The following is a 17,182-nucleotide window of genomic DNA, read 5'->3' on the forward strand; positions in this document are numbered from 1 at the left end:
TCTGTGTGCTGTCTCACTGCTCCCTGATTCCTTTGTGCGTTTTACCCTCCACTCCCTCCTGCCTAACAAATTCAGCCTCGCTTCTTATTTCTTCTGTCCATTTTCCCCATTTTCCCCTTCTAGTCAGATCTATGTCAACAACACTCCTGTTCCACCCAGCCGTTCTTGCTCCCCTGATTCTCTTTCTCCTCTCCCCTGGTTTTCTAGAGTGTAAATGGCAAACATAAAGAGTTGTCTAAGCATCAAAGAAGGCTTGCTGTTACCACCTGCAAATAAAGCCCTCAAAGTGTCAGTGTTTGTATGGTAACTCAGTGGGTCACAAAATTGGCTTGCTCCACAGGTGGGGATATGTGGGCTCATAGAAGAGAGGAAAAAAAGAAAGTGAAATGAGAGGATGTTGGAAAAAGAAATTAGCGACAACATGTGGGAAAGACAGGGTGAAAAAATTAAATTGCCAGCTTGCGCGCACAGCTATTTATACATATTTCGTGCAACGCGCGCGCAAGATGTTAGGACACTTTGATTTCTGTTTGCCATTTCAAATCATTTGTAGCATCACATTAAAGAAATTGCAGAAGATCTTTTAAAAGTTTAGACATGTGGCAAAGTACAGCTTCAAATTTCACAAACACCTTCAAATTGGATTTCAGCAAGGAGGACATTAACACAGACAACGCTTCCTATCAACACTCTTTCATTCACTGCGAGTATCAACCCACGGCGCCGTCAACCGAGCCCACTGGAGCTCCACCGGGTTGTGAAGTTGTTGTGACACGTGAAACGCTAAACCATTTTGCTGTAACCGCTTTAAGTTGCGAGCACAGACACGCAGCGTGCTAAAATTAGCGCAGTGTTTGTTGAAGGGGGAGTCATACGAGCAGACAGAGTTAATACGCATTCGCCTAGAAAACTGGGTGAGTGAGACGGCAGCGGGAGACAGAATTAGCACTCACCTGGATCAGTGTCAGGTCTTCAAGATTGAGTCTGAAGAGGTGATTTCTGTGAAAAGAAGGGAAGGTGTGAGTTAATGGAGCCCTTTAATGCACTGAAAGCAAGAAACAAAGGTGTGAGGATCGGACAACAGGTCAAAACTGCACTGTTATTAAAAGGCGTTTCCATTTCAATTCTAAGATTTTACTTTAACTGGACCATCGCTGCACCTTAATTGTTTTCTCTTTCAGGAATTCTGTAGATTTGCTTGAGATCATTGTCCTGTTGCATGACCTAATCTTGGCCAAGCTTTATCTGTTGGACTGTAGAATACTTTGGTGTACAGAGGAGTTCACGGTTGACTTAATGACCTAAAGGTGCCCAGGTCCTGTGGCTGCAAAACAAGCTCAAATCCTCATACTTCCCTCAGTTGGTATGAAGTATTTGTGCTGGTTTGCTGTGTTTGCTTTTGGCCAAACATCTCCACTTTGGTCTCATCTGTTCATTGTTCCAGGAGTCTTGTGGTTTGTTCAAATGCAACTTTGCAAACCTTAGCTTCCATGCCATTTTTAGAGGTAAGAGGGTTTTTCCTGGCAAACCGTCCAAACAAGCCCTTCTTGTTCAGCCTTTTCCTAATTGTAGTGTCATGAACATTAACATTTTACATGCTAACTGAGGCCTGTAGAGTCTAAAATATACCTCTTGGGATTTTTGCAGTTTCTCTGAACCGTGTTGAACATTTTTAACTTGTGAATAATCTTTCTCACTGTAGAGTGGTGGACCTCAAATTGGAAATGGCTTTATAACCCTTCTCAGATTGATGGGCAGAAACGGTTTCTTCTATAAGATTATTGCTGTTATCGTTCTTCCTTTGTTAACACAAGCCTGACTCAAGCAAATTGTAAAAACTGCTAGAGATTGGTGATTAATTAATCAAGTCCATCTGATTAGCAGCACCTACGGCTTACCCTTCCTACAGTCTTCAGTTTTATTAAAGTAGTAAAAGATTACTTGATATTTTGGCTTCGTTTATGTTGAGAAAAGAAAATACAGTGTGTTATATATGCCATGTGTTGTTGTTCATCTGATTTTAGAATTCGGTAAGAACCATACAATTTATTTTTATTATTTTATTGTTATTCCTGATATATAAAACCTCTAATTTAAAAGAGGATGTGCTTTCTTTTTTATATGCCTGTTTTACTGCAACTAGTTATGTAGCTTCAATCCACGAGGCTCAAGCGAGGATGAGAAGCAGGCTACAGACTTCAGACAGCCTCAGTCCTCTCCAGCGCCACTCCCTCATTTTTACTCTTATTTTTTGGGAAACTTGCTCTCATCACACTGACCTTTGTCGAGTTCAGTTCCACATATGCTGCAGTATAATACGGGAATTGTAAATAGACTTTGTTGTGTAAAATTGGTGAAGTTCCCCTTTAAAAATGCCACATCTGAAGCTTCTGAAGTTCCCGCAGTTGGAGTTAAAATGAATCTTTTCATAGGTGGCACAAGGAATTGTAAGAGCGTAGTCAGGGTATTGAAATGAACTGTATTCAACGGATGGCTGAATTCAACGACTGCAGCAAATGATGGACCTCTAGGTTTCTCCAACCCATAATTAGGACACCAAAAAAAGAGTAGATAAAGCATAGCTAAAAGGTTTTATGCTCCTATTCCCAGGGTTTCACATGTATGAAAAGAGTAAGAGAGAGGGGGGGGGAGGCAACTGAAGGACAATCAAAGCCTGACTGTGAAATCGCACTCTAATAAGTATGTCCTGCCTTGCCTGGAGCTTTTCAAATCTGCAAGGCACAAACAACACTGATTCACTGGCATTTCTAACTTTTCAAGAAACATCATAGTTGTAATGAATGCTGTCTCAAGAGGAATATTCTATAATTTGACTAAAAATGTCTCAGGCTGTCTACTACAGCCATTATCCACCATTACCAGAATGAGATCACATGAAACTTGACAATTAGGACTAAAAGCATTATTTACTGTGATTTTTTCCCCCCTTTGCGATTTCTGTAATATCCATGTTTTTGCAGGTCTGTGCCACCAAAAGGCAAATTTTTAAAGAGGAATGTTATATGTGCATATGAAATGTGCCCACGGTTTCGAATAATCTGCCGAAGATTATAATCTGCCAGTCTCGTTTTTTTTTTTTTTAGACTTTCTTTCCCAACTTAAACAATGGCGGTAGCTAGTTAGTTTTAATATTACTCTTATTATTCTTTCTGGGTCACAAAATAAACGTTTAACATATTTTCAGGCGAGAATGTAGCTGTGTAAAACTCAAATATCTGCTCAGTTATTCAAGACACCACATATTTTCAAAAGCGCTCCGACGTTTTCGGAGACGTCTGTTACCCACTAGCTCGATAGCTAGCCGGGGGCAAGGCTCACTAGAGGACACCGGACTCCCGGCAAATCGTTTTCAAAACCCACCCCCGTCTTTCGCTACTCAGGTTAAACATATATAAGTCACTTAGATAACTTAAAAATGTTATTGTTTGGCTTTTTTCAGTATTTTATTTGTTTCTGAGTAAATCGGTTTGGCTGAGATTAAAGTTATAGTTTTTACACAGCTGAATAAACGTCAAGCAGACAGCTGATTATCAGAAGTGTGAGATGCTCGAAAATATACTCCGGTGTCCCGTTATATTTTAGATAGCAAGGAGCAGACGAGACTGAGTTTATTAAACTCCACCGAAACAATCTGCAGATTTCATTAAACTTTAATAAACTATCATCTTGTCTTTATTTTTACTTAGCACATACCTTAAACACTTAAAGCTGTAAGCTAATGATAGTTATATAAGAGCAGATGCATGCTGGTGCAATAAGCTGTACGTTTTATGTCCAATGGATGCATGATCTGATTAGTCGACTAATTGCAAAAATAATCAGTGACTAGTCGACTATCAAAATAATCGTTTGTGGCAGCCCTAGTGTGGATGTATACCTCGGGCCCTAAAATGACTTTTTTCGGACAAGCTGAAATCTACTTGAAAGGTCTTGTGTGACTGGCTACAAAAGTAGGTCAGTGCCTATAGGCTATCAAGTTAAAATGCCCAGCTTTACAAATAGATATAAATATGTAATAACTTTGGACTCTATAGCTATTTTCTCCTCATGACAGTCGTAGAATTATAAAGCTTATTGTGCAAGACTTAAAAGTTTACCATCTTTGATCAGAAGGTGCAGACTCACTGAAATGGACCTCAGCCATGTTTGTGGTGTTGGTGCTTTTTGGACAATTTTTAATGCAGCTACATGACAAAGAAATGCTATTTGCTGCACAGATATTTGTCCTAATTTATTCATTCATTAGCATTAATAAGCAGGTATCTGCACATGTCAAATACTCCCATATTTATGTAGCTTGCTCACTTAGCTAGCTAGCATGATCTAAATACTCATCAACAAAGCCTGGCAATGGAAAGTAAATTCAACAAACAGAAAACAAAACAAAAAACAAGATGACGTTGTCCAAACTGAGGTTCTGAAATGTAAGCCCACAAAACATAAAGTGATATCATGGTGCATGTATCCATTTTTTATATACAGTCTATGGTTTTAGAAAGCAGGTATGCTGAGTTGCTGCATTACATAGATATGGATATTTGTTAAGTTTATTTCTGAGAAAAAATATTTTATTCAAAGATGATCTGGACTGCATTTGTTTTTTTAATTACTTGATTTGCTTAAAAGCTCTTGAACAGACACAGATTTTGCAAACGTGTAGGAAGATAACCTATCAGGTGCTTTTTTTTTCATGCTAGCAAACAGTTTTACAGAGCAATCTTTAATTTTTTTCTCTAAATAAAGCAGATATCTCATTACAGAGTAAAAATCCTAAAGTCTGTTTCCACAAGCACCTGAATACACATGCACATACAAATAAGTGCTTTGGCAAAGATCAGTCTCCTGAAGAGTGGCTATCAGCCAGGTCTCAGCGTGGCCACGGCCTCCTATTTTACTGTATTGATATTTTCATCGATCCCTCCTTCCTTCCATTATCACTCATACTTCTAACCCAACCTGCAGTCATCTATCTAGCTACACTGCCTTTCATACTTAGACACTCAACAGCCATCGAGTTGGCACAGAGAAGTGAAGAAAATCTCTTATTTGATTTTTTTGAGTGTTGTATGCATGTGTTGATATAACTGACTGAATCTTGAATGGTAGCTAAAAATAAAAGATGGCTTTTATTTGCTATATTATATTATATTATATTATATTATATTATATTATATTATATTATATTATATTATATTATATTATATTATATTATATTATATTCCTTACCATGTTTTCCAGGGGGGATTTACTCACCTGTAAGACCTTTATCCACCCACATACATTTTCCAGATTAAGCCTTTCCATCTTAAGGTTCTAGGTGCATTAGTAAATTCCCTGGGCTCACTTTGTTTCTGTTTGCTTTGCTGCACTCCTTCCTGATAGCTTTCCTGTTATCTCCTGTTGATGCTGCCATGATTATTTCTTTCTACAACTACTAAAGCTATTAAGTGAAGTGCATAGCATACTTCTTCAGCAATGAAGCAAACACTTACACATCTAAGTCTTCAAGCACATATAAAATTTCTTTAAAAAACAACAGTGTTCATTCATAACTTTATACATTCATTCATTCATTTGGGATCTTAGCCTAACAACAACTACTACTAACTAATCCTTATCTCTGACCTTACCCTGACCTTCAACCAAGCCTTCACCCTTAAAATGTAAGGATTTATGTTTTGGGCACTTAGTGTTTGTCTCTAACAGTGAGGCTAATCCCAACGAAGTCACTGTGTAAACAGATTTATGTCCTCACTACATAAGCAATACAAGTACACATATATGCAAACACACACACACTTGGCTGTGCTCGACAAAGACAATGGACTTGGAAACAATCTCCAAAGCCATTTTTCTTTTGAAGACATCTATGGAGAAACTGATCATTACTCATGCAACGCACCAACAAACGCTGCAAAAAAAAAAAACAAGAATGAAAGACAACAAAAGCACAGACAACAAAGACAAAGGACAAAGGAAAGAGAATGAGAAAAGTAACAATGTTGGATATGGGTTACCTGGCGCCGACGATAAGTTCGTTCTGGCTAGGGTCAAAGGTCAGCTGTGAATAATCCACCGTGCCCTCTGCTTTGAACCTGAAGATCCAGGGCTCCATTTCTGTCAACAACACAGAGGACAAAATATCAATGAGCCAATCAGAGTGGAGCTGGCAGTAAATGACAGCTGTGCTGATGAATAATGTTAGTTCAAAGGGGTGCTGCAACTTTTCTCAAGGCACTCGAATACACTGCTCAGAAAAATTAGAAAAACACTTTGAAAGCAGATCAGATCTCAATGGAGGGGGAAGCATATCTACACTGATATAAACTGGGTAATGTGTTCGAAATGAAAGGATTCGACATTGTTTGATGGAAAAGAAAATTATAAACCGAGGGCTGATTTCAAAGACACACCAAAAATCAAAGTGAAAAAATGATGTGGGAGGATAGTCCATTTTGCAGATATTACATTGCAGCAATTCAAAATGGTAGTCAGTATTTTGTATGGGCCCTACGTGCTTCTATGCATGCCTGACAAGGTTGGGGCATGCTACTAATGAGACAAAGGATGGTGTCCCAGGGGATCTCCTCCCACATCTGGACCAGGGCATCACTGAGATCCTGGACAGTTTAGCGTACAGGTAAGATGGACTGAAACATAATGTCCCAGAGGTTTTTTTTAAATTGGATTTCAGTCAGGCGAGTGTGGGGACCAGTCAGTGGTATCAATCCTTTCATTCCCCTATGAAATGCCTGGATAGATCACTGGGCATTGTTAGGCACCAGGACCACTGCACCAGGGTAGGATCTGACAATGAGTCAAAGACTTCATCCTGATATAGACATCTGTGCATCCCTCCATGGATGTACCTCCCCAGACTATCACTGACCCACCACCAAACCGGGCATGCTAAACAGTGTTACAGGCAGCATAACGTTCTCCACGGCTTCTCCAAACCCTTTTACATCTGTTACATATACTTAGGGTGAACCTGCTCTCAACTGTGGAAAGCATAGGGCCCACTAGAGGATGTCAGGTCCTCAAGCCACCCTCACGAAGTCTGTTTCTGGTTGTTTGGGCAGAGACATTCACACCAGCAGTCTGCTGGAGGTCATTTTGTAGCTCTAGCAGTGCTCATCCTGTCCCCCCTTGCAGAAACGAGCAGACCTGTCCCGTCTCTCATGGAGTTTTCATATTCTGTAGAGTATACATAAGGTATTACCTCATTCTACTAATAGTGACACTAGCCAAATGCAAAACTAGTGAAAAAACAGTCAGAAATATGAGGAGGGAAGATTTCAGTGGTGTCCACCTGTAAAACCATTTGCCGTTTTGGTGTTTGTCTCATTGTTGCCCGTATGTATAGAAGAATCTATTGTGGCCATACATTAGTGTATACGTGCCAAAGGCCCTCCATTGAAACCATGTTTGGTTTATCTATTCTGGGCTGATGTAGGGACAAGGCAGCTAGAAATGGCAGGCTCCCTGAAAAAGGCCTCCTGCATATGTAGATATGAAGGGCACATTCTAAATGAACCAAAACACAATTATTTATAAGTGATTATCCTCTAATGAAAACACAGTTATGACTAATATGCTAAATTTTAAGGTGTCCCTGAATCCCAGACAAGCTTTAAATGAGACATTAATATGTACGAAAATTACTTAAAAGTGAGCAACTGGTACTTGGTGCTGGTACAACAATATTTGTTTATCACCATCCCCCAACTGAATCTGTCAGTCCACTTCTTCACTGCCATGATTTAAACTGGGTTTGAAGAAATGAAGATGAGACTGAGTAAAGAACACAAAGGCTCTGCAGCGTCCTTGCTTGATATTCAAACGTTCTTCAGCATGGATAAAAGTACTTAGATGTTAGTGTTTCACAAGCTCCTTTTCTTAAAATCTTCCAAAGTGAAACCTGAAATTTGGATGTCTTATGACTCACTGGGAAACCATTTAAATTCAGCACAAGTACATCACTGAACAACTAGTGCTGATTGACACAAGGAAATTCATGCTCTGCAAAAACTACGAGGCAGATGAGAATTGGACTTTTGTTTTTATGGACGATCTGACCGCTTCTCCATGTTACATAGAAATAGAGACAGAAAGATAGAGCGAGCGAGATCCCAGACAGACGCTGACATCTTATCCACAACATGCCTGTTGGCGCCCAACCCATTAACCCTTGACCAATTGAATCAAGCTGCGAGGATGGTCTGTCTACTGTCTGGTTACCTGATAGGTTTAGCTGAGAGTAGTCGGTCAGTCATTATAGTGACAAATCACTTGCTTGATCTGGAGTCATTATTGAAGTATTGCTGTACACAAAAGTCTGGTTACATTTAAAATAACTTAAATGGGACATTTCCTTCAGATATCTAGGAATTACTGCGGGCGTGAATATCTCCGAGCAGGGTGCCAAGGCAAATTTCTTTTAGTGGTTGCTACAGTGATTTAAAATCATTCATCACTACATTTGCGAGCTATTTCCAGACTAAAAATTTCAAAGGGACGTTTTTAATTTACCGGGGAGCTTTCCATCAGGGCTGGAACAGAGGGAGAGGACAGCTTGAATATCCCCCCTCGAAACACATTATCTGCTTCTTCAGGCACACCTGTCAGACAGCGTTTCAAATGAAAGCACGCTCTCCCTTGACTGCATCAAAAGCAAGTACTTCGAGTTTCTGTGACAAACGTGGGATTTGTGAGTGGTTCAAAATGAAGACAAACAGAGCAAAGAAACAGGAGCTTCCAAAGAACATCTGCTGCCACCAACTCACGTAGTGGGACCAAACCCTGGCTCTCCTAACAAAACAATATCATCCGTGGAGACAGCGCCGCTGTATGCAAAGACATTTTTCCCCTTGTTCTCTTTCAAGTCCCCGGTGATAAGTACAAGAGAACTGCGAGACAGAAAAACACCCCGCGTCTTACTCCACACAGTATTAATGCATTTTCATTAGCCCTGCTGAAATAAATATCTGGAAGATCGCAACCAACTTCACCCCAAAGATTTCCTTTTGCTTAATGGCTGCTGCTCCGCTTATTCTAGAGGGAGAGAGCAAGTTTTGGATCTGCGAATCCTCTGACTCCAATGGGCTTTTGTTGGGGTTTTTTTTATAGTACGCCATCGAGAGGATCCCTGGCATACAAATGCAGTTGTGACACCCCCCGGGGGGAAGACGGCGCTTGACGAACCCAGCTTCTTCTCATAAATCTCCCTGACTCACCAGGGGAGGCTCTGTAACGGGGTGATGGAGAGTGTGTCTGTGTGTGTGTGTCTGCATGTATGAGACGGAAAGAGGGAGAAGAGGGGATATTTGTTAGGAGTGTGCAAAAGGGGCAAAAGGTTCTAATTGAACACAAAAGCACTCAAAGGATTTATGGCCTTTTGTGAAGAGGCCAAGGAACCATTCATAAACATTCATAGCCAGCGTGGATGGGCCCTCCCAAGGCTGTGCGGCTAAATATATGCGGAGCTTCCCAACATCCCATTCATGGGGGGGGGGGGGGGGGGGGGGGGGGGGGGGGTTTGGCACATTGGCCTTTGGCTTTCCCGCTACAAAAGTGTGGCACACTTGGAAAGAGTTTTACAAAACAACATTCCTGGATGCTGGTTTACCATCACCAAAAAAATATTTCCATTTCTCATCTAACTTGATATATATGTGTTTTTTTCTTTTTTGGATAGATTGTAGAAGGTAATTTTAGAGGCAGAATTACATGATCCAACACACAGCCAACAAATTAACCTTATCGTTAACCTAGCAGATGAGGGACCAGTAGGATGACCCCCCCAACTAATAAGACAAATCCAATTTCCTATCTCCTTTACTAAATTTCAGCGCTGATTTGCATGTTGCATGGGTTCACATGAGCTGCTCTTTAAATGCATGTGATAATGTAATCACATCAAGGCTTGTACAGCAGCTGACTGAATCAGGGGATTGGCTGCTCATAAGACGACGGCGTGCAGACACACACGCGGGACGGCTCACACACAAACGGATCAGGGGTGTAAATTCAGAGCGCAGCCAGGGCTCTGGGCCAACATGAAACCAGCGAACACACACATATAAACCCCCTTCCCCCCTTTTCTCAGTCCCAACTTATCCTCTTAACCCCTGTCTCCCACCTCCTCAAAATAGAACCCATCACTCACATACCATTTGTTATTCCCTTCTATGACACACGGCAGTTGACACAAAGACAAAATGACAGGATATATAAATATTTACACTGAGCATCAGAGGCCACGCCACTCTCCAGTCTGCCAGTGCTTAAAGTTGCCGCTCAACAGCACTGCCAGGCTGACAACAATGGCAACATGTGGAACCAATTCTGAAACATGAATGGTTTCTCTGTGAGTGGTGTAAAAAGAGTGTGGCGGCGGGCGCTCGCATAAACGAAGAGCCAATTCACTCTAAAATGCCGCCCTGCGGTAATAGCTCTGCGGCGAGAATAGCAACTATTTGTTCAAGCTGTTAAGAGGAAACGACTGGTCCGCGCACTCGAAGAACCGACACCTGTGCGGTTGGAGAAAATCCAAAGCAAAAAAAGGCGAGGGTGCTTAAGAGCTTCATGCACGCCTCAGCGCCCCGAGGTTCCTGCATGTTGTTTTTTGTGTTTTTTTTTAGAGCCAAAAAACAAACAAACCCAAGCACGATTTCCAGCTAGAAGTCCTACAACTTGAACCCCCATTGCTGTGTTATGGCCCCAGGGCAGTGAGTGAATCATGGAAAACAAACCACGGTAAAAAGCCACAAATAAGTGTGCACTAAAATATTTAAATCCAATGTGTATTTAGGACAGATGCGCTTTTACCAGGATGACCAGATCTCTTCAGTCCACTCAGAGGAATATAAAATGAAAACAAATATGCATGGTGATGACATCTTAGAGATGTTGGGGAACGTAAAAATGCACTAATCCCAAAAATATGGATGGCGCCTCATTCGTTCCCCAGGCAGATTGCCACCCATTTAAGTAAAACATGGCTCATGAATACCTGACCTTGGACATTAATACAGACGTTAAGCTCCAAAGACCTCAGTGGGCTTTAAATTTAAAAGACACATCCCCAAAAGGCCAATTAAAGCATCTCTGACACTTCTTGCGGCCTGTTGCATTTATGAATTCTATAAGACCATTTGTTTATTTTCTTGCTTTCACTGCCCTCCTTCTAACGATGTGTTTGCTGTTCGGGGATGATAAAAGCTGAGCTCAGTTTGTGGCTGTAAAACAAGTCGGGCTGTTGCTCTCCACAGAGACATGGCCCTCGGCTTGGCCTGTGAAGACATTGTTTACACCACAGTTTATAACCTTTAAAAGCCTTTCAAGCCTACACCTAGGAACTCTTGTTAAATACAACGCTTTATTAATACAGTATATCTCAGGGGCTATAGTAACACTACAAATCCTTTGTCAGGAGTCTTCTGCAAAAACATGCCTGCCAGAAACAGAGAAATACTTCAAAGCCCCTCTTAAAGTAATCCAATAAATGGCACACATTTACGTTGGACCTCTTCTGGAGCTATATGCGGACCTGTTTTTGTTCAAGTACAGCAAGCGTACCTTTTCGGGGTAAACATTTGGAGCATTGCTGCTGAACTCTATGTTTCTTTCTGAAACCGCCACACAAAGCAGAAAGCAGTAGTTAGACTACAGCACCCTTGCGCCACAGTAGCAGTTCTGTCAGCCAAGTGTTGTGCCAAGTCAGAAAACCACCATCCCCAGTGGGGTCAAACCCATGTGAGGCACACCCTTCCACTGTCAGGCCACAATCACACAGAAAGAAAGAAATGCTGTCACTGGAACCCACTCAGACAAACCTTGACCGTGGCTTCTCGTGATGGGTCATAACCGCTCTTTGAGCTCTACTTTAACTCCTTTTTTGCCAGCTGAGCATGGGATTTTTCTTTCTTTCTGTGAGCTGAGGAGCCACAGATGGAGGTCTAGTAGACCTGCATATAAAACCTGTTCCCAAAAAGCAATGTGAATCGTCCTTACACCTAGATTCTCTCCAATTACTCGGAGTGGGCAACTCCATGTTTGAAAATGCATGTTTTTTTAATCAAGTCTTCGTCAAGACAGCTTGTTCATGCTGATGCGCTTTAGCCCTGTGGCTAACTTCTTTTTTGACTGACAAGTTCCTGCCATACGGTGAAAACTTTGACACCTAATTTTGATTTGATTTTAGCCACAGTCTTTACTTAAGTCTCATTTTGTTTTAGTAATACTTCAAGAGCCTAAATTCTTTTTGTGTCAGTGTAGTTTTAGTCCTTGTTTCATAAGATTATTGTAGACTGAATCTAAAGTTGATTCATTTTAAATGTTTGTCGTGTTTTTACCAGAGAGAGTTGCTCCACACGATTCACAAAGCGTCTTATTTTCCTTGACGTCAAATGCGAAATGTGTCCATATGTCTACTTTTCTCCTCCTCCCAAGCGTTGACATTTTGTCACGTTTTCATCACAAATGAGGAGCATGGGAGCTTTCTCACTTTCTGTTGCCTCAGATCTCTTCATTAATGAGAATCGCTTCCAGTGTGGATATTCCACAAATGCTAACTTGCCATACATGCAAGCACCAGCTATGAAGGTCACACGATTTGATGTCCCTGTGTTGTTCCTACATCATCCTAACAACAGATAACAATGGATAAACCATGAAACTCTCACTAAAACTCATAAACAAGGACATACACAGACAAATGCTATACATTTGTTTGTGTATGTCCTTAAGGGAAATGTTCATCTGAGTAGAGTGGGACTGTTAGGCTGTTGTGGTCCACAGGGGTGTGTTTAATGTGTCTGTAGTCCTCCCAGCTTGGCTAAAGAGGAGTCATGGCAGCCTGCACACTGTTTACTCGCAACAACCGGGGATTACATTATATTACGTGGAGCACCATGACTCACAAAAGACAATGATAATAGGTTTAACGAGAGGCTTCAGTTCCCTCACACAGTCTCAGCATATGCGTATGCGTGTCTATGTCCATATGCATACGCCTTGTAATATTCTGTAATGACTCATAGCTTCTTTCTTTTTGCTTTTATTGCAAAAAAAAAAACCTCACATGGGCTATAATTTCGCAGTCACTAAAAAGCATTGAGCAGCCTGTTTTTAAAAAAAAAAAAACAGTCCTGAACAACGAGATGTGTTTGAACTGCACAATCAGGGCACAAAAGGAAAGCTATTAAAAAACAAAATGGAAATACCTATAAATGTGAAGGGAAAGATAAATGGACATCTTCATGGGACCACGGGAATTAGCAGCCCTGCAAATGTGCTGATTCTCACACAAGGTGAAAATAAATAGGACTGAAACGCAAGTAATGCAATCAAAGTTGGGCGATAAAACTTCAAGTGAAAACTTGTACTTGAAGCAAATTTTCTTTCCCACACATGACTGCTGTGAAAAAGTCTGCAGAACTTTAGAGCTTTATAACAAAGCTGATATGTAAACAGGAGTACAGCAGGCTTTACAAGCCATTTAAATGGAACTGCATCAATTTTATGAAAACTAGGGCTGCCTGCATGTGTGTGTGCCACTGAGTGTTTACGTACCCCAACACTTCCATAAAGCCTTACCCACTCATACCCCAGGATTAAAACACTGCAGGTGAGACAAAATTTGATTTACACTTTTAATGCTTCACCCTGTGACCACCCACTCCAAGATTCAGAGCTTGGTGATACTGAGAAATGATAAACTTGGTTTGATCCTCATGGTAAATAAAAACATGGTGCTTTCTTCTCCACTAAGAAAATTAAGGATAAGATGGTCATGTTCAGTAGCTTCCCGCTTTTTCCCGAGTTTCCAAGACTTGAATAACAGAAATATAACACGGACACATAGTAGCTGTACACAGAGCTTTTTAAAGTTCTCAGCTGAAGCTTAGCCCCTTAAACAGTCTTAAACGTTCAGGCACATGTTGGTTCCCACAGTCACAACTAACCAACTCTCTTGGAAGCCTGAGAAGAAAAAAAAGCTGTTTTCTGATTCACTAACACCACGTGTGTTTGAAGTGTTGCATTTGTCCGATTTCTGTTGCTTTTACATCGATGCCTGGTTCAGTTAATCTGTATGTATCAGTACCAATGATGCAAACCAGCACTTAGCTCCAAATCCTGTCCAATTCTAATGAATTTAAATGTTATAATTATATGCCATGCACTATACTTTTCCACAGAGATGTTTTCCTAAACATCGATTTTTTGCTACAAAGTCGCTGCGGCAAAACACACTCACAAATGCCACATCTCCATGGCTAAAAAAACATAAACCACCCGAAGCGCCAAAAACTGTCGTTCCCTGAATGACCGCTTGAAAAAGACTCCAGGAGAGAGTCAGTCCCCTTAGATACTCGTGTGGAAATGTCCAGATTTATAGCATAAACAAACATTTCAAAGCCTACCAAGCCAAAGCATTACTTTTAAATAGATTAGCCTTTAAAGCTAATGCATCCCTTCATGAGAAGGGGTGGAAGAGCTGTTATTTTTTTAATTCACTCATATACTCAAATGTAATAAGGCTTAAAGTTAGGGATTTGGCTGTTTTAATTAACAGGTTGACACCGACACAGGCAGCTGTGGCCAGCAGCTGTCTGCTAGGCCTCACCTCTGATGATTAGTCACTGAACTAAACGTCTCAACCTTGTTGTGAAAGTTTTTTTGTGTGCAATTATCAAAGAGATAATATGACTTTCTGTGTGGTTAATTGTAGTAATAGACTGTCCAAGGCTGCTTTGGTGCACACTATTATAGTATTTAGCGTTAAGAAGCACTAATTAGCAGGTTTCTGTGTCTGTGTGGTACTCCCATACAGTCTTTAGCTTTGGTGAGCTTGCTGCCATGAGCTGATATCTTCGCACTTAATATCTTATCTTAGCCTCATAATACAACGGTTAACATACTTTATGTATAGTTAATGTCAACTGTATTGGCATAAAACCTTAAATGCTTTTGTAATTTGGTGAGTCAACCTTTTAGCTTTTAACCATACATCATCTACTTTTATTTAATAACTCCCCAAAGAAGCTCTAAAGACTCTTTGCATTAAGAAGCAACTGTATCACCACAGCTAATCACTCACTAAAGACTTCTGTACTTGCCTTTCTCTTCCTCTGTTCAGTCGGCTCTGTGTTGCTGAACCGTGTCTGAATGCTAACTAAAATGTCGACCCTCTTTATTAATGCTCCTATATTTCAACCAAAGCATTAACCCACTGAAGCTTAATGGGCCAATCTGGTACATTAGAGAACACAAACGCAATGACCACAGCTGACCCACCAGCTGATGTCTGATCCTCCCCACGCAGAAAGCACAAGGTATGAAGGTATTGCATTAGCTGGGCAGTTAGTCATCATCATTGCACTCAATCGGTGCAGAGGGAAGAGCATCGGCTCAGCTAACAATGAAGTGACAAAGATTAGGAAGGGAGACAGCGTGAGGGAGAATTAGGGTTATAGGTGGGTGGTTATTCGGAATATGAGTCTATGCATGCGTGTGGATCACATGCAGTGACCTTGCTCTTCCAGTCAATTTTACCCAGACAGAATGCTATGAGATTATGTGACTGGGGCTCTGTTGTAATGAAAACAGCTCAATGAAATTTCTGCTGCCTCGCAGCGGCTAGACAGAACTGCATTGATCGCTATTGATACCTTCAGTCGACTTGGATTCACAGCGTTTCATTACAGTTTAGCTGTTCAATAGAAAAGTATGACAGAGAGTGAGGACAATGAAATCGGATGCAGAACATACTGTATCTAAAAACTGCAGAGCCATGTAGCAAAAGGCCCATAACAAAGGCACCGTCTGCCTTGTGGAACAAAGAGGAAGTTAATAAAGGAGGTGAACTTTTCCTAGACAGCAAGAAATGTTGTAATTACAGATTAGAGCTGGATCGTTCCAAGAGGACATAACCAGAAAAATCCATAAGTGTCCTTTTTCTAACTGCTAGTTTCATTAATTGCTGCTAGTCTTTCTCTTTTCACATGCTACGTTTGCACATTTCAATTGTTGTAAATTTTTAGTATTAGGCAATACTTTTTTTTTCTTTTTTTAAACAATGAGTCCTTGATTTCAGTCTGACAAAGACAAAAAAAAAACAAAAAAACAGGCCCCACCCATAGTAGCTAGTCAGCGATCATTAATTTTGCTTGATGAAATCTGTAAAATTTATGAGCTGGATAATTAAGGTCTCGACGTTTGAATGTTTCTGGATGTACTTGCTTAAAGTAAAAGTCTTATAAAATAGTCTCTTAAACAGAAGCTGCATTGGGCTTTTTCGTTGTTCACCCTCTTATCTGTCAAGATTGTAAGAATTCAAACATAATCTAGTCACTACTGAGGGAATACTCATTTTTCCCTACCAATAAGGGTGCCTTATTCACTTGACCCTGCATTGCAACAATGATTTTAAACAAGGGGAACAAGTTAACCAGATGTGGTTAGTAGTCGTGTGACTAGTTGCCGCATAACTGCAGACTTCAACAGAAGTCTATGAGAAAATATCTTTCTGACTTGAGCTCTGTGAACTCTTACTGTCTTCTGAGTTTATGGTCCCAGTCACTCATTTTGGGTCATATTGAATAGAAGATTTGGTGAATTTTGTAAATCTTGCCCATACTTTTGTTCATTTCTGTTTCTTATTGGCTAACAACTTGTGACTGATACGTTTGATCAACCACATGCCTCTCGTTATATTAACTAATACGCCAAGGTGGCAACAGTGAAAATGCTCAACTAGACAGGATGAAACAGGATTTCAGAAACCAACATGTGACATCAATGTAGTTACCTATGGTAATAATTTTTTATGTAAATGGTAAAATCAATCTTCATCTAAAACAGACAATCTGACATTTGATCTAAATCCTGCTTACCAGAGACTGAAATTACCAGAGCTTCTTCATTGATAATCAGAGAACATTTCTCCCCTGGAAGTGGAGCTGGGAGGATTGTCTCAGCATTTCATTTCTTAGTTCTGTAAGCTCTTTAGTGAGAGGAAATCCCAGAGCCTCCTAAGAACCATAGTGGTCAAGGTTTCAGAAAATAAAAAAATTGATGTAATGTTAAAAATAGAGAAAAACCTCCAGATGCTGCAGACGATGTTCTCGAGATAATTTTTTGTTATGATAGATCATCC

The 17,182-nt window shown here is 40.6% G+C and overlaps 1 protein-coding gene across 4 annotated transcripts in view; it reads right to left on the minus strand.

The window, feature by feature from the left end:
* Window positions 1–17,182, minus strand: part of sema5a (sema domain, seven thrombospondin repeats (type 1 and type 1-like), transmembrane domain (TM) and short cytoplasmic domain, (semaphorin) 5A) — a 153,410-nt gene that overhangs the window by 89,864 nt on the left and 46,364 nt on the right. For all 4 annotated transcript variants that reach the window (XR_015131032.1, XM_086306105.1, XM_086306103.1 and 1 more), the window contains exons 3-4: window positions 6,039–6,138; window positions 954–999 (exon numbers count right to left, since the gene is read on the minus strand). Coding sequence is in view for 3 of the 4 variants with exons in the window: in XM_086306105.1 (XP_086162231.1) it covers window positions 954–999; window positions 6,039–6,138 (146 nt within the window). In the remaining variant the exon portion in view is untranslated. The remainder of the gene's footprint in view (window positions 1–953; window positions 1,000–6,038; window positions 6,139–17,182) is intronic.

Source organism: Aulonocara sp. 'chitande type north' Nkhata Bay, linkage group LG9, assembly GCF_057382095.1.
Source record: "Aulonocara sp. 'chitande type north' Nkhata Bay isolate Kocher_YH1m ecotype deep benthic linkage group LG9, A_spYH_male_GT1.1, whole genome shotgun sequence".
NCBI lineage: Eukaryota > Metazoa > Chordata > Actinopteri > Cichliformes > Cichlidae > Aulonocara > Aulonocara sp. 'chitande type north' Nkhata Bay.